The 16,016-nt window shown below is 40.5% G+C and overlaps 1 protein-coding gene across 2 annotated transcripts in view; it reads left to right on the top strand.

Moving 5' to 3' along the window:
• The window catches only part of LOC124610508 (SWI/SNF complex subunit SMARCC2), a 95,665-nt gene extending 92,114 nt beyond the window's left edge, over positions 1–3,551 (top strand). For both annotated transcript variants that reach the window (XM_047140165.1, XM_047140164.1), the window contains exon 15: positions 1,478–3,551. In XM_047140165.1, coding sequence (XP_046996121.1) covers positions 1,478–2,317 — 840 coding nt within the window. In that variant the 3' untranslated portion in view covers positions 2,318–3,551. The remainder of the gene's footprint in view (positions 1–1,477) is intronic.
• Positions 3,552–16,016: the final 12,465 nt, after the last annotated feature.

The raw sequence follows: 16,016 nt of genomic DNA, 5'->3' as shown, positions 1-16,016 counted from the left end.
GCTGTACTGAGCTGAGGTAAGTACTGGCCAGCCCCTCTATCTCTTTGTTAGTATTTGTTTCAACTATGACAAAGAGCTGATGATTGTGTCCTGGCACCTGGGAACAAGCATCTTGGATATGATAAAGCTGGTTAACTGTTTGTGTGCTACTGCTATGAGCAACTATGGAAAGTGGTTGAAGAATAGTGAAACCAGAAGTAAGTGACAAGATTATCAAAATCTTTGTCTAATCACAGAATGTGGATGTTGGAGGCTTGCCCGCACCATAAAACAGGACATGAAGCAATCTGTAGCAGCTCTGATGATGGAGTAAAACTGTTTAGGAGCACTTGCTCAGTGCAAGTTGTTGAACTTGGGGCTCAGTAGAAGGTGATCCCTATGTTTTCCTATGTTTGCCTAACAACATTGTCAGTTATGATTGCACTGGATTGTAGAGATTGGACTCTGAAACAGTGAAAATATGTTGTGTGATCAGATGTATAACTTTCTTGTTATACTAGTTTCGTGGTCACGCTTGCATATGTCGTCATACAGGCGAATGGATACTGGAAACATTCACATAGTCATGTACACAGGCCAGTGGAGGCAATATTGTATTATGGGGGACATTACTTGGAGTTCCGTGGGATCTGTTGTAGTAATCAAAGACACCAGGACAGCTATTAGAGTGTATGAACAGTATTGTGGATTGCCTGCATACTGTCGTGCATTGTGTCTTTCCCTATATTGATGGCATCTTACAGCAGGCTGACTGTCCATTTCACAAGGCCAGAACCATGCTATAGTGGTTTGAAGAGTATGATAGTGAACTCGTGGTGATGTCTCGGTCACCAAATTCACCTGATCTGAACCCAGAGGGGACAGGTTTGGGATTGTATTGGGTGCCAAGTCATTGCCCACAAGCCACCGACGCCTAATTTTCAGGAATTGTGTGGCGTGTGCGTAGCTACCTGGTGCCACATACCTCTTGTAACTGTCTGTTGAATCTGCACCACAGAGAATCGCTGCTGTATTACACTCCAGAGGTGGACCAATTTATTATTAAGTAGATATTCATAATGTTTTGGTTCATCAGCATATGTTGCATGGCAGGAGGTTTTACATACCATTAATCTTCAGCCTTCATATTCCAGTTATTGATCCTGCTTGTGTAACTATATTTGTGCTTAATTTTTCCCTAATTGTTTTAGTATTATGCATCTGAGAAATACTCATAATGGATCATAGAAAACATAAGTTTGCTTATGACTATAAATATGACAAACTTTTAATGTATGAATTTAATGTGATGCAGAGATAAGCAAGAACTAGAAGTTGAAAGATAGTTTTAAATTTTTCATGAATTTTGGGACACGAGGACTTCTTGGTCAATGTCATAAGAAGCAGCACAAAAAACGAATCTGCACATCACGTTTCACTTTTTGCTCATTTTTTGCGCACTTATTCTGAAATGAAGCAAGTTTTATTTATTTTGCAGAGTGGAATTGCTGGTACTGTTCCGGAAAAAGAAGAAGAAGTTGTGGAGAAGGAAAAGAAAGATGATGATAAAGAAGCAGAGGAGAAACCGTGTGATGCTGAAGGAAAACAGAAGAAAGAGTCTGAAAAGCCAGAAGCTACTGAAACTGAAAAGAAATCAGACGAAAGGGATGGAAAGGAAAGTACTGAAGAGGAGAAGTCCAATGACAAAACTGATATCAAAGAAGAAGGGGAGCAGAAAGAAGGAAGCGAAGGTGAGACGAGGCCAACAGAAACGGAACACGATCGTTTGGTGAAGGACGCCCAGCTGCAGGCTGCCGCTGCTGCGGCACTGGCAGCTGCCGCAGTCAAGGCTAAGCATTTGGCCGCTGTCGAGGAGCGCAAGATCAAATCGTTGGTAGCGCTGCTCGTGGAGACTCAGATGAAGAAGTTGGAAATCAAACTGCGCCATTTCGAGGAGCTCGAGACGACAATGGAGAGGGAAAGAGAAGGTTTAGAATATCAACGACAGCAGCTCATTACGGAACGGCAACAGTTCCACCTGGAACAATTGAAAGCTGCCGAATTCCGTGCTCGTCAACAGGCACACCAACGGCTTGCGGCTGAAAGTGGTGTTCCTAGTGGAGGATGGGGTGGGCAGGTTCACTCTTCCCCTGCAGCACCCCCTGCCACACCTGGAGGAAACCCCAGTGAGGGTGGCGTGACACCCAGTACAACACCCACACCACCTTCACCCCAGGCAACAGCCGGCCCTCCACACGCCAGTGCAACAGCTGTGCCGAATGTTCACCCCCAGGCCGTCGGCTCACCTTCTCCTGGGCCACAGCAGCAGGCTGTGTAGACAGTCTATTTTATTGTCGGCAATTGAGAACTTAATTTGTGTCAGTTTCTTCAGTTCTTATTGGATTATGAATACGTTGTGTACTCTTTGAAATACTGTCATATGCATAGTGTAGAGATGCTTTATCATAAATCATTATTCATTGTCTGTGGGTGTGTGTATTTGAAGTGTATTTGCAACTAACTGGTGAGGCAAGGAAAGACAATGAACAATAGGTGCAAGATCACTGGCCTTTGATGGTCCTTTTAAGCTTTGTATTTAATCACATTTGAAACTAAAATGAGTGTGTGCTATCAAACATTATGATTATTGTCACAGAACAGAATTATTAGAACAGAACTGAACAGTAGTAAAGGAAAATGGTAATTTGTTTTTCGATTCTATAATGTGAACCTTCCGTTGCTTTCTTCTGCACAGTTTGTGCTTTATTCAAGACTGATGGATGTTAACGGTAGTAAAGGAGAATGCTAGTATGAAAATCCTAATTTGTTTTTTAACTATGTAATGTGACTGTTCTGTTGCTTTCTTCTTCACAATTCGTGCTTTATTGAAGACTGATGGATGTAAATGTTCAGCAGTGCTATGTTTTACTGTGTCAATGTTTTGTTTTCTCACCAGTATTCTTAAAAATGTGTACTACCATTGAATGCGTATGTTCTTTTCATTGTGTACCACATGATTTGTTTATAAGTATGTCAAATATGTAAACTCACAGTCACCAAGACCCATATTTTCTTTTTTGCTAATTTATTTTCAAAACTGTGGAGGTGAACTAGATTTTGACTCTGTTAGACAAATGATAATGTAACTGAGGTGTTACTCTTCTCTTACCAACTGAATCTTTGTAATCTGTCTGTAGTAATCTCTGTAACTTTTTTACGACTTTTGTAGTGAAAATGTAATCTGTAAATTGTTTAGCACATATCTCCCTCTCCTTGTGTGTGTGTGTGTGTGTGTGTGTGTGTGTGTGTGTTGTTGTGTTTTATTGAGTATGCACATATATTTACCTATGTGCGTATCTGAGTGAAATGGTTAAAACACATGTAGAACATAGATCCATCTGAATTGAATGTAATGAATCTTGAGATCCAGCTGACGAGGATGAAGTTCAAGCTGCATAGTTAAAATACTCTGCATATATAGAGACATTTCCATAGTATAAATGAGATTTTTCGTATTATTTGTATGTATAAAATGCGCAATGTCTTATGTAAATAAAAGCAATTATGTATTACTAGAGGGCAGCCAAGCTGCTTAATCTTGTTGTATTTTATTTCTATTAATCATAGAGTTGAGACTTAAAAAGACGTCTCTCAGGATTCCTGGTTGTGGTTGATTAATGGTGTGCTTCCATAAAATGGAAACTACTACTCAGCTGAACATCTAGAAGCAAATAATTAAACAATGGTTATGGTAATGAAAGCTATCATCTTTATATTAATCAAAACAGCATTATTTTTGTCATTTTACTTTGATATTAACAGAAAAAGTGAACATTTACATTTACTGTTTTAGGAAGAAAAAGAATAACTACAGAAAGATAGTGAACAGTTACATTAACATCATTATAACTCAATAATTTAACAGGCAGCTACACATTTTCAGACATGACTGAAAGTAGAAAAAAGAAAATAATGAACAATTTCAGTTAATTATGGAACTAAATGGCTATGAACTCAAAAATTATAGACTTCTAACCCGTTACACTCCAAACCTCAAGTAAGTGAAATCACTATCATTTGGATGGGATCTTGTAATGGAAACTCCAGGTTGAAATAACAACAGTATTACGAAAAGGATTGATTGCTACTAACCATAGAGATGCCACATTGAGTTGCAGACAGGTGCAACTAAAAGACTGTTACCGTACATATTCAGCTTTTGGCGAAAGCCTTCTTCAGGAAATAAAAACACATACACATGCATGCATACGTGCGCTAGCGCCCAAACACGCGCATGCACACACACACACACACACACACACACACACACACACACACACACACACACACAAAAAGCAAGTGCACCTCATGAAAAAGGACAGCGACCTCCAGCTGGGTTGCAGCTGCGTCAAAGCAGTGATCTGGAGTGGGACAGGGGAAGGATGGGGTGGGGGGAGAGAATTGAATGCTGTTTGGTGGAGTGTGCAGGGGCTAGAAGCTGGCAGCACAAGGCTGCAAGGCGCAGTGTTAGCAGGGTGTGGGGGGAGCAAGGGTGAGAAGCAGGAAAGCAGAGAAGGGGGAAAGGTCTGTTCGGTGCATTGGCAGAGTACAGAGCACAAAGGCGCAGTGTTAGCAGGGTGTGGGGGGAGCAAGGGTGAGAAGCAGGAAAGCAGAGAAGGGGGAAAGGTCTGTTCGGTGCATTGGCAGAGTACAGAGCACAAAGTGTGAGGGGATGTGAATTGAGAGGAGGTTATAGGACAGAGGGGGGGGCAGACACTGTTGAGTGGAGGGTGTGTGGACAGTATAGGTTTCTGTAGATTGAGGTTGGGATGATTTCAGGAGTGGAGAATGTGTTACAAGGATAAATCCCACCTGCACAGTTCAGAAAAGCTGGTGGTGAAGGATAGGATCCAGATGGCCTGGGTTGTGAAGCAGCCATTGAAATCAAGCATGTCATGTTCAACAGCATTTTGTGCCACAGAGTGGCCCGCTGTGCTCTTGGCCGCAGTTTTTGGTCATTCATCTTGGCGGACAGCTGTTTGATAGTCATACCAACATAAAAAGCTTAGCAATGACTGCAGCGGAGCTGTTATATGACATCGCTGCTTCCACATGTGGTCTGACCTCTGATGGGGTAGGATACGCATGTGACAGGACTGGAATAGGAAGTGCTGGATTAGTGGATTGGGCAAGCTTTGTGCCTGGGACTTCCACAGGAATATGATCCTTCGACAAGGAGTTGCAGTTGGGAGTGGCTTAGGGTTGAACTAGGATGTTGTGGAGGTAGGGTGAGCAATGGAACATCACTTAAGAGGGGTGGGAGTGGTTTTGTGTAGGATGTCCCTTATTTCAGAGCATAATGAGAGAGAATCAAAGCCCTAATGAAGGATGTTGTTCAGTTGTTTCAGTCCAGGGTGGTATTAGCTGACTTCTTTGTAGCTGGTTCTTGGGAGTGGTGGGAGGATTTGGGGTTTGAGGGGGAAAGGGCACAGGTGATCTGTTTGCCGTCTAGGTCGGGGGGGGGGGGGGGGGGGGGGGATAGTGCCTGTCTGTGAAGGCCTCTGTAAGATCTTCAGCATACTGAGTAAGGCAGTTCTTTTCACTGAAATATACTGTACCATGTGGCTTGGCTGAATGGGAATGATTTTTGGCATGCTGCTCTGCTGCAGTGATTGCACAGCTTTGCATATTGGTGTAAGTACCCATCAGCTGTCCACTAGGATGTGTGGCCACTATCTAACAATGGCCAAGAGCAAACTGGATGACACTGTGGCTTAACATGCAGCTGAACATAACACGCTTGATTTCAATGGCTGCTTCACAACTTGGCCATCTGGATCCTCTCCTCCACCAGCAGCTTTTCTGAACTGTGCAGATGGGAGTTATCTTTACAACACATTTTCTGCTCCTGACATCATCATACAGTAGCCTACTGTCCCCAAAGCCTCCACTGAACAGTTTCAGCCCCCTGTGTCCCACCACTTCCTCCCAGTTCACTTCCCCTCACCATCATTGTGCACCAAAATACTCACCAGTCTGTTCCTCTTTCCTGCTCCTTTCCTTTTCCATTCTCCCTGTCCCACTTTCTACCAGCCACCTGATGCTTTGCACGACAGCCTTGTCCTGCCAGCTTGTAGTTCCTGCATTCTCTGCCAGGCAGTGCTCTCTTCTCTCTCCCCTGTCGTGCTCTGCTATCCCTCCTGCCTCCCTACCACACTCCAAATTGCTGTTTCTGTTGGACGCAGTTGCATTCTGGCTAGCAATAATTGTCATATTTGTATGTGAGGTGTGCTTGTTTTTGGGTACATTTGTATGTTTCCTTTCTGAAGGAGGCTTTGGCCAAGAGATAAATGTGTCTGCAACTCAATGTGTGATCTCTACAGTGAATAGCAATCTATCCCTTTCATAATATTGTTGATGTGATCTTATGTAACATGGGGGAATAAAGGTTTGAAAAGTACTAAATAGAATGCACAATGGGGAAGAGAGTGTTGGCAGTTAAAGAGTATTAAGAAATGCAGAAGGTGTGATTTCACATTGTGTGTGTAAGGAAATTATGAGAAGGTACAAAGATAATTCAGATGCAGTAGCAGTGTTTGAAAACTTGTCAAAAACGGGCTGCTCAAAGTGGTATAGCAAAAAGAGGGATGTTGGTGAGGCAGAAAGAGAGACCAGACTAGAGTGAAGCAATGCAATAAAAATGTGGAATAAAAGAATCTGGAAATACTTATAAATAAATACTGGCATATATCACAGTGCACCTGTATTGTTAAAATTTGTTTGTGTACTCAATTTCACTCATATCCCTCTATGTCGATAAAAAGAGAAGCAATGTTTGATAATGCTGTATGTCACCTCATTTAAAGGCATTGTTCTTATGGAATCATCACAATTTGTATCAGTCCATAGGACGAAAAGATGACTCTTATTTAAAACTCAAACTAATTTTCCTGCTGTAACAGTTCTCATCATCAGTTTTGTTTGGTAAGTACTGTACACAGTCTCCTGAGTGACATGGTGACAGGTTCTGGTAATATGCTCTATTCTCTGGATGTGTGAAGGGCATCAATGACAGTAGGTCTTTGACCCTCTTGTGCAAGTAATCATTTAGGTCTTTTGTGAATAGATGACAAGACATGATTCACCGGATGTTTGGCCTTTCTTGCTAGATTTGATATCTGGAACACCTCTTGCAAGCTGAAGAAAATTTATAGTATTCATTCCCTGGTTAATTACTCCTATATATTGCATTACTCCTATATATTGCATTTTATCTGTAGCCAAGGACCTGACACAAAAAGTTATGTTTTCTGTCAACATAACATCAATGAAGAAGTCCACTGAAATGAAGTAACTTGTTCTGCTAAAGCTCAACTCTGTTTGTCAGTGGTTTTCTAGGAACTAATAAGATTAGTGCAATCCCTAGGTGTATGAATTTTTGCAGTTGTTTTCTGTTTTGTTTTTTCGATAGCTGCTCGAATTGGTCTCCATATGGATGAAACCATGTTTGAGGAACTTAATAGCCTCCAACTTGCTGCAAAAGCCTCACAATGCAGGCTTTTACAGCCAGTATTTGTGATATTACTGATATTTGATTTATGGTCATAAGGCCGTTGTCAAAGGCATAATTCTCTGCCTAACATTTCATTTTCCACTGCTGGAGACGTCATGAGATGCTTTAACTAGTCAGAAACTGTTACAAACTTTGCTGAGCTTCTTTGAGTCTTAACAGCTTTATAACTCTTTAAAGCCTTGGCAAAATTGGACACTGTCCAATATCTCTGACAGTGACTGCTATGAGGAGACACTGCAGTCGAGCGACAACACGCAACTGCTGTGCAGGCACCTTCATTGCAATCTGTCACATGTTTCTATGTAGGTGATAACCACCTGGCACTTGCTTTCATTCAGCCTGGCTCTGCATGCAGTTCTCTTTGTCATTGAACTGTTTGGCACCCTGAACATTGTACTTGTTTGTTCAATCTTGTATTTATGACAAGAAAATATACTTGTTCTAGCAGTGATAGTGCATTTTTATGTTGTGAGTTACAACGTAATTGGTGACAATCATGGGCATTTTTCATGTTCATTTTGTAACCATAGACCCTGTGCCCCAGGCTACTTTAACAGTAAGTCATGCTCCAACAATTTCTGCCATAGCAGTTAGAGGGACAGAAATGGCTGAAAGCCTTGTAGTTAGAGGGGTAGAAATGTGAGGAGGCCTTCTCGTCTGCGATGCCTTCCCATCAGTCGGCTGCAAATCTGCTGCTGGAACCCCATACAACAAGTCGGCGGAGGAGTGAGGATATGCCAGAAATGCCTCTGACAGCATTTTGACAGATTCCATGTAATGGATCCAGTCATGATCAAATCCCTTTTCCTGTCAGGGATCTTGCCTAGTACACACCAGCACTAATGCAAACTGACCTGTCTTATTTAATCAGCACATCAAGCCTTTGATGAAATGGGTGCTTTGTTATTTATGTACCTATTTTCACCGCCACTGCCATGTCATTGCATCCTATGTGGGGTTTTTATTACCATTGTAAACAACCTGAGCAATGATAATACGCATTTGCAGCTGAACTGCAGGGACTCAACAGGAAATACCATTTCATGACTCCTGTACATAATCAATCATATCATGAAGTGATGATCAGGACACAATTATTCGGGGAGGGGGAGGTTCCTTTGGATAAAGAAGTGCATCAGAAAGCTCTACAGTTTGAAGACCCGTCTTTGGAGAGCATTTTAAAATTAGCCCAATCCTTAAAAGTTTCCTGGACCATCAGTTAGATTTTGGACTTCAGACACAGAAGAGGAATCTGATCTAACCAAAGTAGTACATGCGTTAACTGCAGAGAGCAAACACCAACGCCCTCTGGCTCGATCTCATAAACAAGGAAAACAGTCTCAGCCCCACAAGGAAAACAGTCTCAGCTCTCATCAGGTACCATCATGAAATTCATTCCTGCAATACCATGTAACACACAAACATGGATGCCCTTTCCCATCTCCCAGTTGGACCCAAATCAGAATTTGACCAAGATGAGATCCAGTACTTCCGTTTGGATGAAGAGGGTCAACATGTGGTGGATGCTTTTCATATCATGGTGACTCATGTGGTGGCAGTAGTAGTGAAAAGCAGTAGCTCCAGGTGTGGCGGTACATCCAATGTGGTGGCAGCAACTACGAAAAGCACTGTTTTATGACAGGTGTGGTGGTAAATCCAATAGGGCTGGGTCAGCTGCATTCTCAGTTGGGACTCTGACCCTTTAGCCATTATTTTCACCTTTTCCACTGGCTCATCCTGGTGGAAGCATTATCCTTCTTACTACTGACCAGCAGTCTCTGGGTGATTCTGCCGGCATATTTGCACCCAACAGGGCTGCGTTTCCTACACTGGGGTCTCTCACACGGCTCCATGTGTACTGTTCAGGCATAGCATGGCAGGTATCTTGTTGGCCGCTGTTCTCAGTATGAACACCATGCGGCACCCCGCTGGATGTCCTCTTCCTGATCAAGCTCTTCCTACCGTTGAGAGGGGTTCATACTGACTTTGTGGGATACTTCTTGGATACTACCTGGCTGATTGCCATTGACGTGAACTCAGCGATGCGGACCACTCTGCCAGGCAGGGACTTCTAGACTTATGCTTCTGTCTGTGCTGAATGACACCTCTGATGTTAGCCTGATTTGATGCAGTGTCAGGACATCCAGCCAGGTTTGTGTCACTGCACTGAGATGCGGCTTGTTGCTTCCCCATGGATGAAGAGGTGTCATAATCTACTGGATTATCCCTGTGTGTTGGGCACCAACCAATGTGTCTGACAGTGGCCACTGGGAGAAGTGATGGCAGCCGAGTGACAGTGCACGATGTTGCACTGGAGCATTAGCATCACCTGCCACATGCATCTATGCCTGGTGATCTCTCTTGCTCAGCTCTGGCTCTGCATGCAATTCGCTTTGTCACAACTTTTTGCAACTGTTCTTGCCATGTGGCACTTCGAACATTGTACTCATTCAATCTTGTACTTGTGATCATAAAATATACTTTTTGTAGCAGTGACAGTATGTTCCTGTTGTGAATTACAATAATTCGAGTCCTGGCCTCCGCACAAGTCACTAAACATATTGACCTCATCGTATTCTTTGGTAATGGTAGCATATGCTTGCAACGCAAGAAGCTTTTTTATTTCCTTAGTTGCCAACAATATTTCACCTCACATAATCTGTTGCCCAGCTGCTGTACTCCTGTTGTTGAAATATATAGCTTTCCTCACATCCTGGTTATTTTTCAAATATTACGAGTCCATTTTACTGAATCAGATGTTCACTCTCTTGTGCTTTTCATCTCTTGAAAATTTTGCTCTGCTTTCCATTAGCTTGCAACATCATCGGCATTGCTATTAGTAAAATTTCATTTTCTCTTACTTGATTGTTACATGCTAAATTGCAAAATCAGAAGAACTGGAACCTGCTGTTGGTATATATTCAGATGCAGTTCTGAAAACATTGAACAGTTTCAGATGCTGTTATGTCTTGCAGATGATTTGCATTTGAAAGAGGGTTTAATTCCTTTTCTTTTGTCACATCAGCTGCATCACTTTCAGACATAGAGTGTCTAGTCATGTCAGCAGTGTTAGTTTCATCTGTGGAGTGTTCATGGAAACTATCACCAGAAATATAAACATCTTTATCTGTTTGTTTTCACGAGATGTCCTAAATCTTGTAAAACTGAACTGAACAAACTCACAGCTTTTGAGATAATATTAATCTAAGTCACAATAAACACAATTTTCCTAGCAAAAAATTGAAAATTTTGCACCTAAGGTATGTCTGCTGACCTGTGCAATACATTGTTTTCTCAGTAAATATGTTTTCACAATATTCATCATTATTATGATGTCAGTCAGGGATTAAACAATGAGAGGCTGAAGTCAAAGAATGAATAATTGCATGTCAGTATCATATAACCAAGCACATTCTAGTGTTACATAAACCAAAGTTGACATCGACTGTTCTAACAGTGAAAAGCATGGACGATCATTCACAAATGTATACACTGACTACTAATGCATGAAGTACTTCCGTGTTTGTGATATGAATTGGCTTTCTGGAAGCAATGTTCTGTCAGTCTTGTTAAATAGACTTTGCTTAGTCGTACATATAAACTGACAGGCCAAAGAAACTGGTACACCTGCCTAATATTGTTTAGGGCACCTGTGAGTATGCAGAAGAACTGCAGCACGATGTGGCATGGTCTCGATTAATGTCTGAAGTAGTGCTGCCAGAGTGAACTGATACCATTTATCCTGGCAGGGCTGGAGATCTCTTCTGAACAGTACGTGGCAAGGCATCCCAGATATGCTCAATAATGTTCATATCTGGGAAGTTTGGTGGCCAGCAGAAGTGTTTAAACTCAGAAGAGTGTTCCTGGAACCACTCTTAGCAGTTCTGGACATGTGGGGTATTGCACTGTCCTGCTGGAATTGCCCAAGTCCATTGGAATGCACAATGGACATGAATGGATGCAGGTGATCAGACAGGATGCCTTTGTAAGTGTCACATGTCAGAGTCATATCTAGATGAATCATGGGTCCCATATCACTCCAACTGCATCCACTCCACACCATTACAGAGCCTCCACCAGCTTGAGTAGCTCCCTGCTGACATGCAGGGTCCATGGATTCATGAGGTTATATCCATACTTGTACATGTCCATCCGCCCAATACTATTTGAAACGAGACTTGTCTGACAGGGCAACACGTTTCCAGCCATCAACATTCCAATGTTAGTATTGATGGCCCAGGCAAGGTGTAAAGCTTTGTGTTGTGCAGTCATCAAATGTACACGAGTGGGCCTTCGGCTCCGAAAACCCATATCCATCGTGTTCGTTGAATGGTTTTCACACTGACACTTGTTGTTGAACCAGCATTGAAATTTGCAGCAATTTGTGGAAGGGTTGCGCTTCTGTCACATTGAACGATTCTCTTCAGTCATTGTTGGTCCTGTTCTTGCAGGATCTTTTCCGGCTGCAGCAATGTCGAATATTTAATGTTTTACTAGATTACTGATGGTTGGTTGGTTGGTTGGTTGGTTGGTTAGTTAGTCGTTTGGTTGCGTGTTCCATTGATTAGTCGTATGGTATGGTAGTCCTTATGATGTGGAATGTGTAAAATATATATATCAAGGAGATATGATTTCAATTTATTTTTGAAGCTATTACTGCTGTCTGTCAGACATTTTACTTCATCTGGTAATTTGTCAAAAAATTTTATAGCAGCATATTTTACCCCTTTCTGTGCCAAAGACAGGTTGAGTAAAGGATAGTGTAAGTCTTTCTTTTTTCTGGTATTATAATCATGAATGTCACTAGTTTTTAAACTGGTCCATGTTGATGAGAACAAATTTCATTAGTGAGTAAATGTACTGTGAGGCTATTGTAAGAATTCCCAATCTTTTAAAAAGATGCCTACAACATATGCGACTGTGAACCCCACACATTATTCTAAGCACTTTCTTTTGAGCAGTGAATACTTTTTGTCTAAGTGTTGTGTTACCCCAAAATATTATTCCATATGACATCAGAGAGTGAAAGTGTGTTAGCTTACCAATTTCTGTATCCTCAAAATTGGCAGTTACTCTGATTGCAAAAGTTGCTGAACCTAGTCACTTTAGAAGATCCAAAATATGAATTTTCCAATTAAGATTCTCATCTATATGTACACCCAAAAACTTAGTATGCTCTACCCTTCTAACTTCTGTTGATGTTTTATATTTATTGAAGGGACTGTACTTTTTGCAGCAGAAATTGGACATACTATGTTTTTTCAAAGTTTAAAGCAAGCCCATTTGCAGAAAACTAATTAATGACTTTTCCAAATGCCTTATTTGTATCATTTTCTGAACTGTCATTTACTAAGTATCCCATTACTGTTGAGATGGCTAACCACTCTTGAGTACATTACTTTCTGAAGATTTTTGAAAATACTGTAAGCAAGGATACTGGCCGTTAATTATTGACATCTGTGGTATCCATCTTTTTGTAGAGAGCCCTTACAATGGCATATTTTAAACTGTCTGGGAAAATACCTTGAGTTAGTGATGCATTACATGTGTGACTCAGAATATCAGCTGTAATTGCTCCACGTTGTTTTAATATCTTATTAGAGATGTTATCTACTCCAATAGAACATTTATTTTTCTAAGATTTTACAATTTTTCAAAACTGACTCTTCTATGTACTGTCTGGCTTTTTCTTTTGAACTCTTCTCACCAATTTTTTCTCCTATACTTAAGAAATGGTTGTTAAATACATTAGCTACTTGTGTACTGTTGGTTAGGATGGTCTCATTCTCTTCAATAGTAATACTACTTATGCCAGTAGTTACTTTTCCTGTCCCCCTTCTAAAAACATTCCATATTGATTTGATTTTATTGCTGGAGTTGATAATTTCTTCTCTAACATACAAATTTCTTGATTTCCTTACAACTTTTCTCAGTGTGTTACAATAATGTTAATAGTGTAAAACTACTACTGGATCTTTACTAGTTCTTGTTGTCTCATACAGTTTTCTCTTTCTTTCTGAAGACACTTTAATACCTGTAGTAATCTAAGGTTTCTTTGAAAAGTGTGTGGTGTTATATTTAGTAATTTTAATTGGGAAACAATATTCAGAAAGGGATATAAATTTATCAAGAAATATGCTGCATTTATCATTAGCATTTGGCTCATCTCCCCAATTAACATTTCTTAAACTTTCTCTGAAATGACTAGAAGAAGGGATCAGTTGGTAGGACATGTTATGAGGCATCAAGGGATCACCAATTTAGTGTTGGAGGGCAGCGTGGAGGGTAAAAATCATAGAGGGAGACCAAGAGATGAATACATCAAGCAGATTCAGAAGGATGTAGGTTGCGGTAGGTACTGGGAGATGAAGAAGCTTGCACAGGATAGAGTAGCATGGAGAGCTGCATCAAACCAGTCTCAGGACTGAAGACCACAACAACAACAACAAACTTTCTCTGAAATGCTCTGTAGGTACCAGGTTGAGCAACCTCACACTTTTACTTAATGGTTTCTGAACTGTACACCCTGTTAGGTTTTGTAAGTTAATCAGTTGTGCATCATGGTCTGACAATCCATTTACCAATGTGAAAGCATGTGTTTGTTTTACATCCTCTTTCTGTATATAAACATTATCTATTCACAGTACACATGTGAAATGGTCTTACGTGGGAATCCCCACTTCATCGCTACTTTAGAGATGCTGAGTCCCATCGCTCATTCACTGACTACAACAGCACATTCAAACTCACTTAAATCTTGATAACGTGCCCTTGTAGCAGCAGTAACTGATCTAACAACTGCGCCAGAGAGTTGTTGTCTTATATAGGCATTGCCAACTGCAGTGCCATATTCTGTTTGTTTACATATACCAGTATTTGCAGTAAAGGAAACAAAAGAAAAGTTCGAAGTAGGTATTAAAATCCATGGAGAAGAAATAAAAACTTTGATGTTCGCTGATGACATTGTAATTATGTCAGAGACAGCAAAGGACTTGGAAGAACAGTTGAACGGAATGGACAGTGTCTTGAAAGGAGGGTATAAGATGAACATCAACAAAAGCAAAACGAGGATAATGGAATGTAGTCGAATTAAGTTGGGTGATCCTGAGGGAATTAGATTAGTAAATGAGACACTTAAAGTGGTAAAAGAGTTTTGCTATTTGGGGAGCAAAATAACTGATGATGGTTGAAGTAGAGAGGATATAAAGTGTAGACTGGCAATGGCAAGAAAAGTGTTTCTAAACAAGAGAAATTTGTTAACATTGAGTAAGGATTTAAGTGTCAGGAAGTCGTTTCTGAAAGTATTTGTATGGAGTGTAGCCATGTATGGAAGTGAAACGTGGATGACAAATAGTTTGGATGAGAAGAGAATAGAAGCTTTCGAAATGTGGTGCTACAGAAGAATGCTGAAGATTAGATGGGTAGACCACAACAACAACAAACCTGTATTTGAATATGCATGCCTATACCAGTTTCTTTGGTACTTCAGTATAAAACTTGGTAACTTTCTTAGCTGATTTTCTAATCTATGTCCAATCGCTGAAAAACTGACATTGGTTGTTCACCAATTAAGCCACAAACATATGAACCAGATATTGGCATAATTACCAAATGTTCACGCATTCCCAATGGAAATGGAGTGATGTGGTGCAGTGGTTAGCATACTTAACTTGCACTGAGGAGGATGATAGTTCAAATCCATGCCTGGTCTTCATGATTTAGGTGTTCTGCAATATCCCTGAAATGGCTCCAGGCAAAAGTTGGGATGGTTCCTTTGAAACGGATATGGCCAATTTCCTTCCCCGCCATTTCATAATCAAAGCTCTAATGACCTTGCCTCCAAGGCATTCCTTTCCTAATTGAAAATTTGATAAATAGTCTTAAGTGTTTCATGAATCTTCATGTAATAGTGGATGTGTTGTCCATTATCTGCCAGTTAAGACTGTCTAATGTTTCTGCTAGACTTTCACATAAGTCAGACAAGTTAGTCACCATTCACAATTCACTGTCCTTAAATGTTTATTTATTTATTTATTTATTTATTCTTTGCCCATGGACTCCAGCTGAAAATCCAGCTGAGAGTATTGGGTGTGTCATACAATAGCCTATTAACATTAAACTTGATTTCAATATATATATAAATGAAACAAATGATTAAACAGAAATAGTCCATAATCATACAAAGGTTTTACATGTTTCACATTATACGTACACACAAATCAAAAAAACATACAGAAATGATAATTTTTACAGGTACATTTCAGTAATGATATATTTAAACACCATCTTAGTATTCACTCAAACTGTATATACATTTCTCTGTGAGATATAGTTTCAAATGATTTTTAAAACATTTTAGATCTGTTTCTTTTTTAATGATTTTGGGGAGTTTATTAAAAAACCTTTTGCCTGCTTCTTCTGGGGCAGTCATAGACAGTTTTAGATTTCTGTTTATCATGTAGTA

Source organism: Schistocerca americana, chromosome 1 (genome assembly GCF_021461395.2).
Source record: "Schistocerca americana isolate TAMUIC-IGC-003095 chromosome 1, iqSchAmer2.1, whole genome shotgun sequence".
Classification (NCBI taxonomy): domain Eukaryota; kingdom Metazoa; phylum Arthropoda; class Insecta; order Orthoptera; family Acrididae; genus Schistocerca; species Schistocerca americana.
This window is presented reverse-complemented; position numbering and strand designations above follow the sequence as displayed.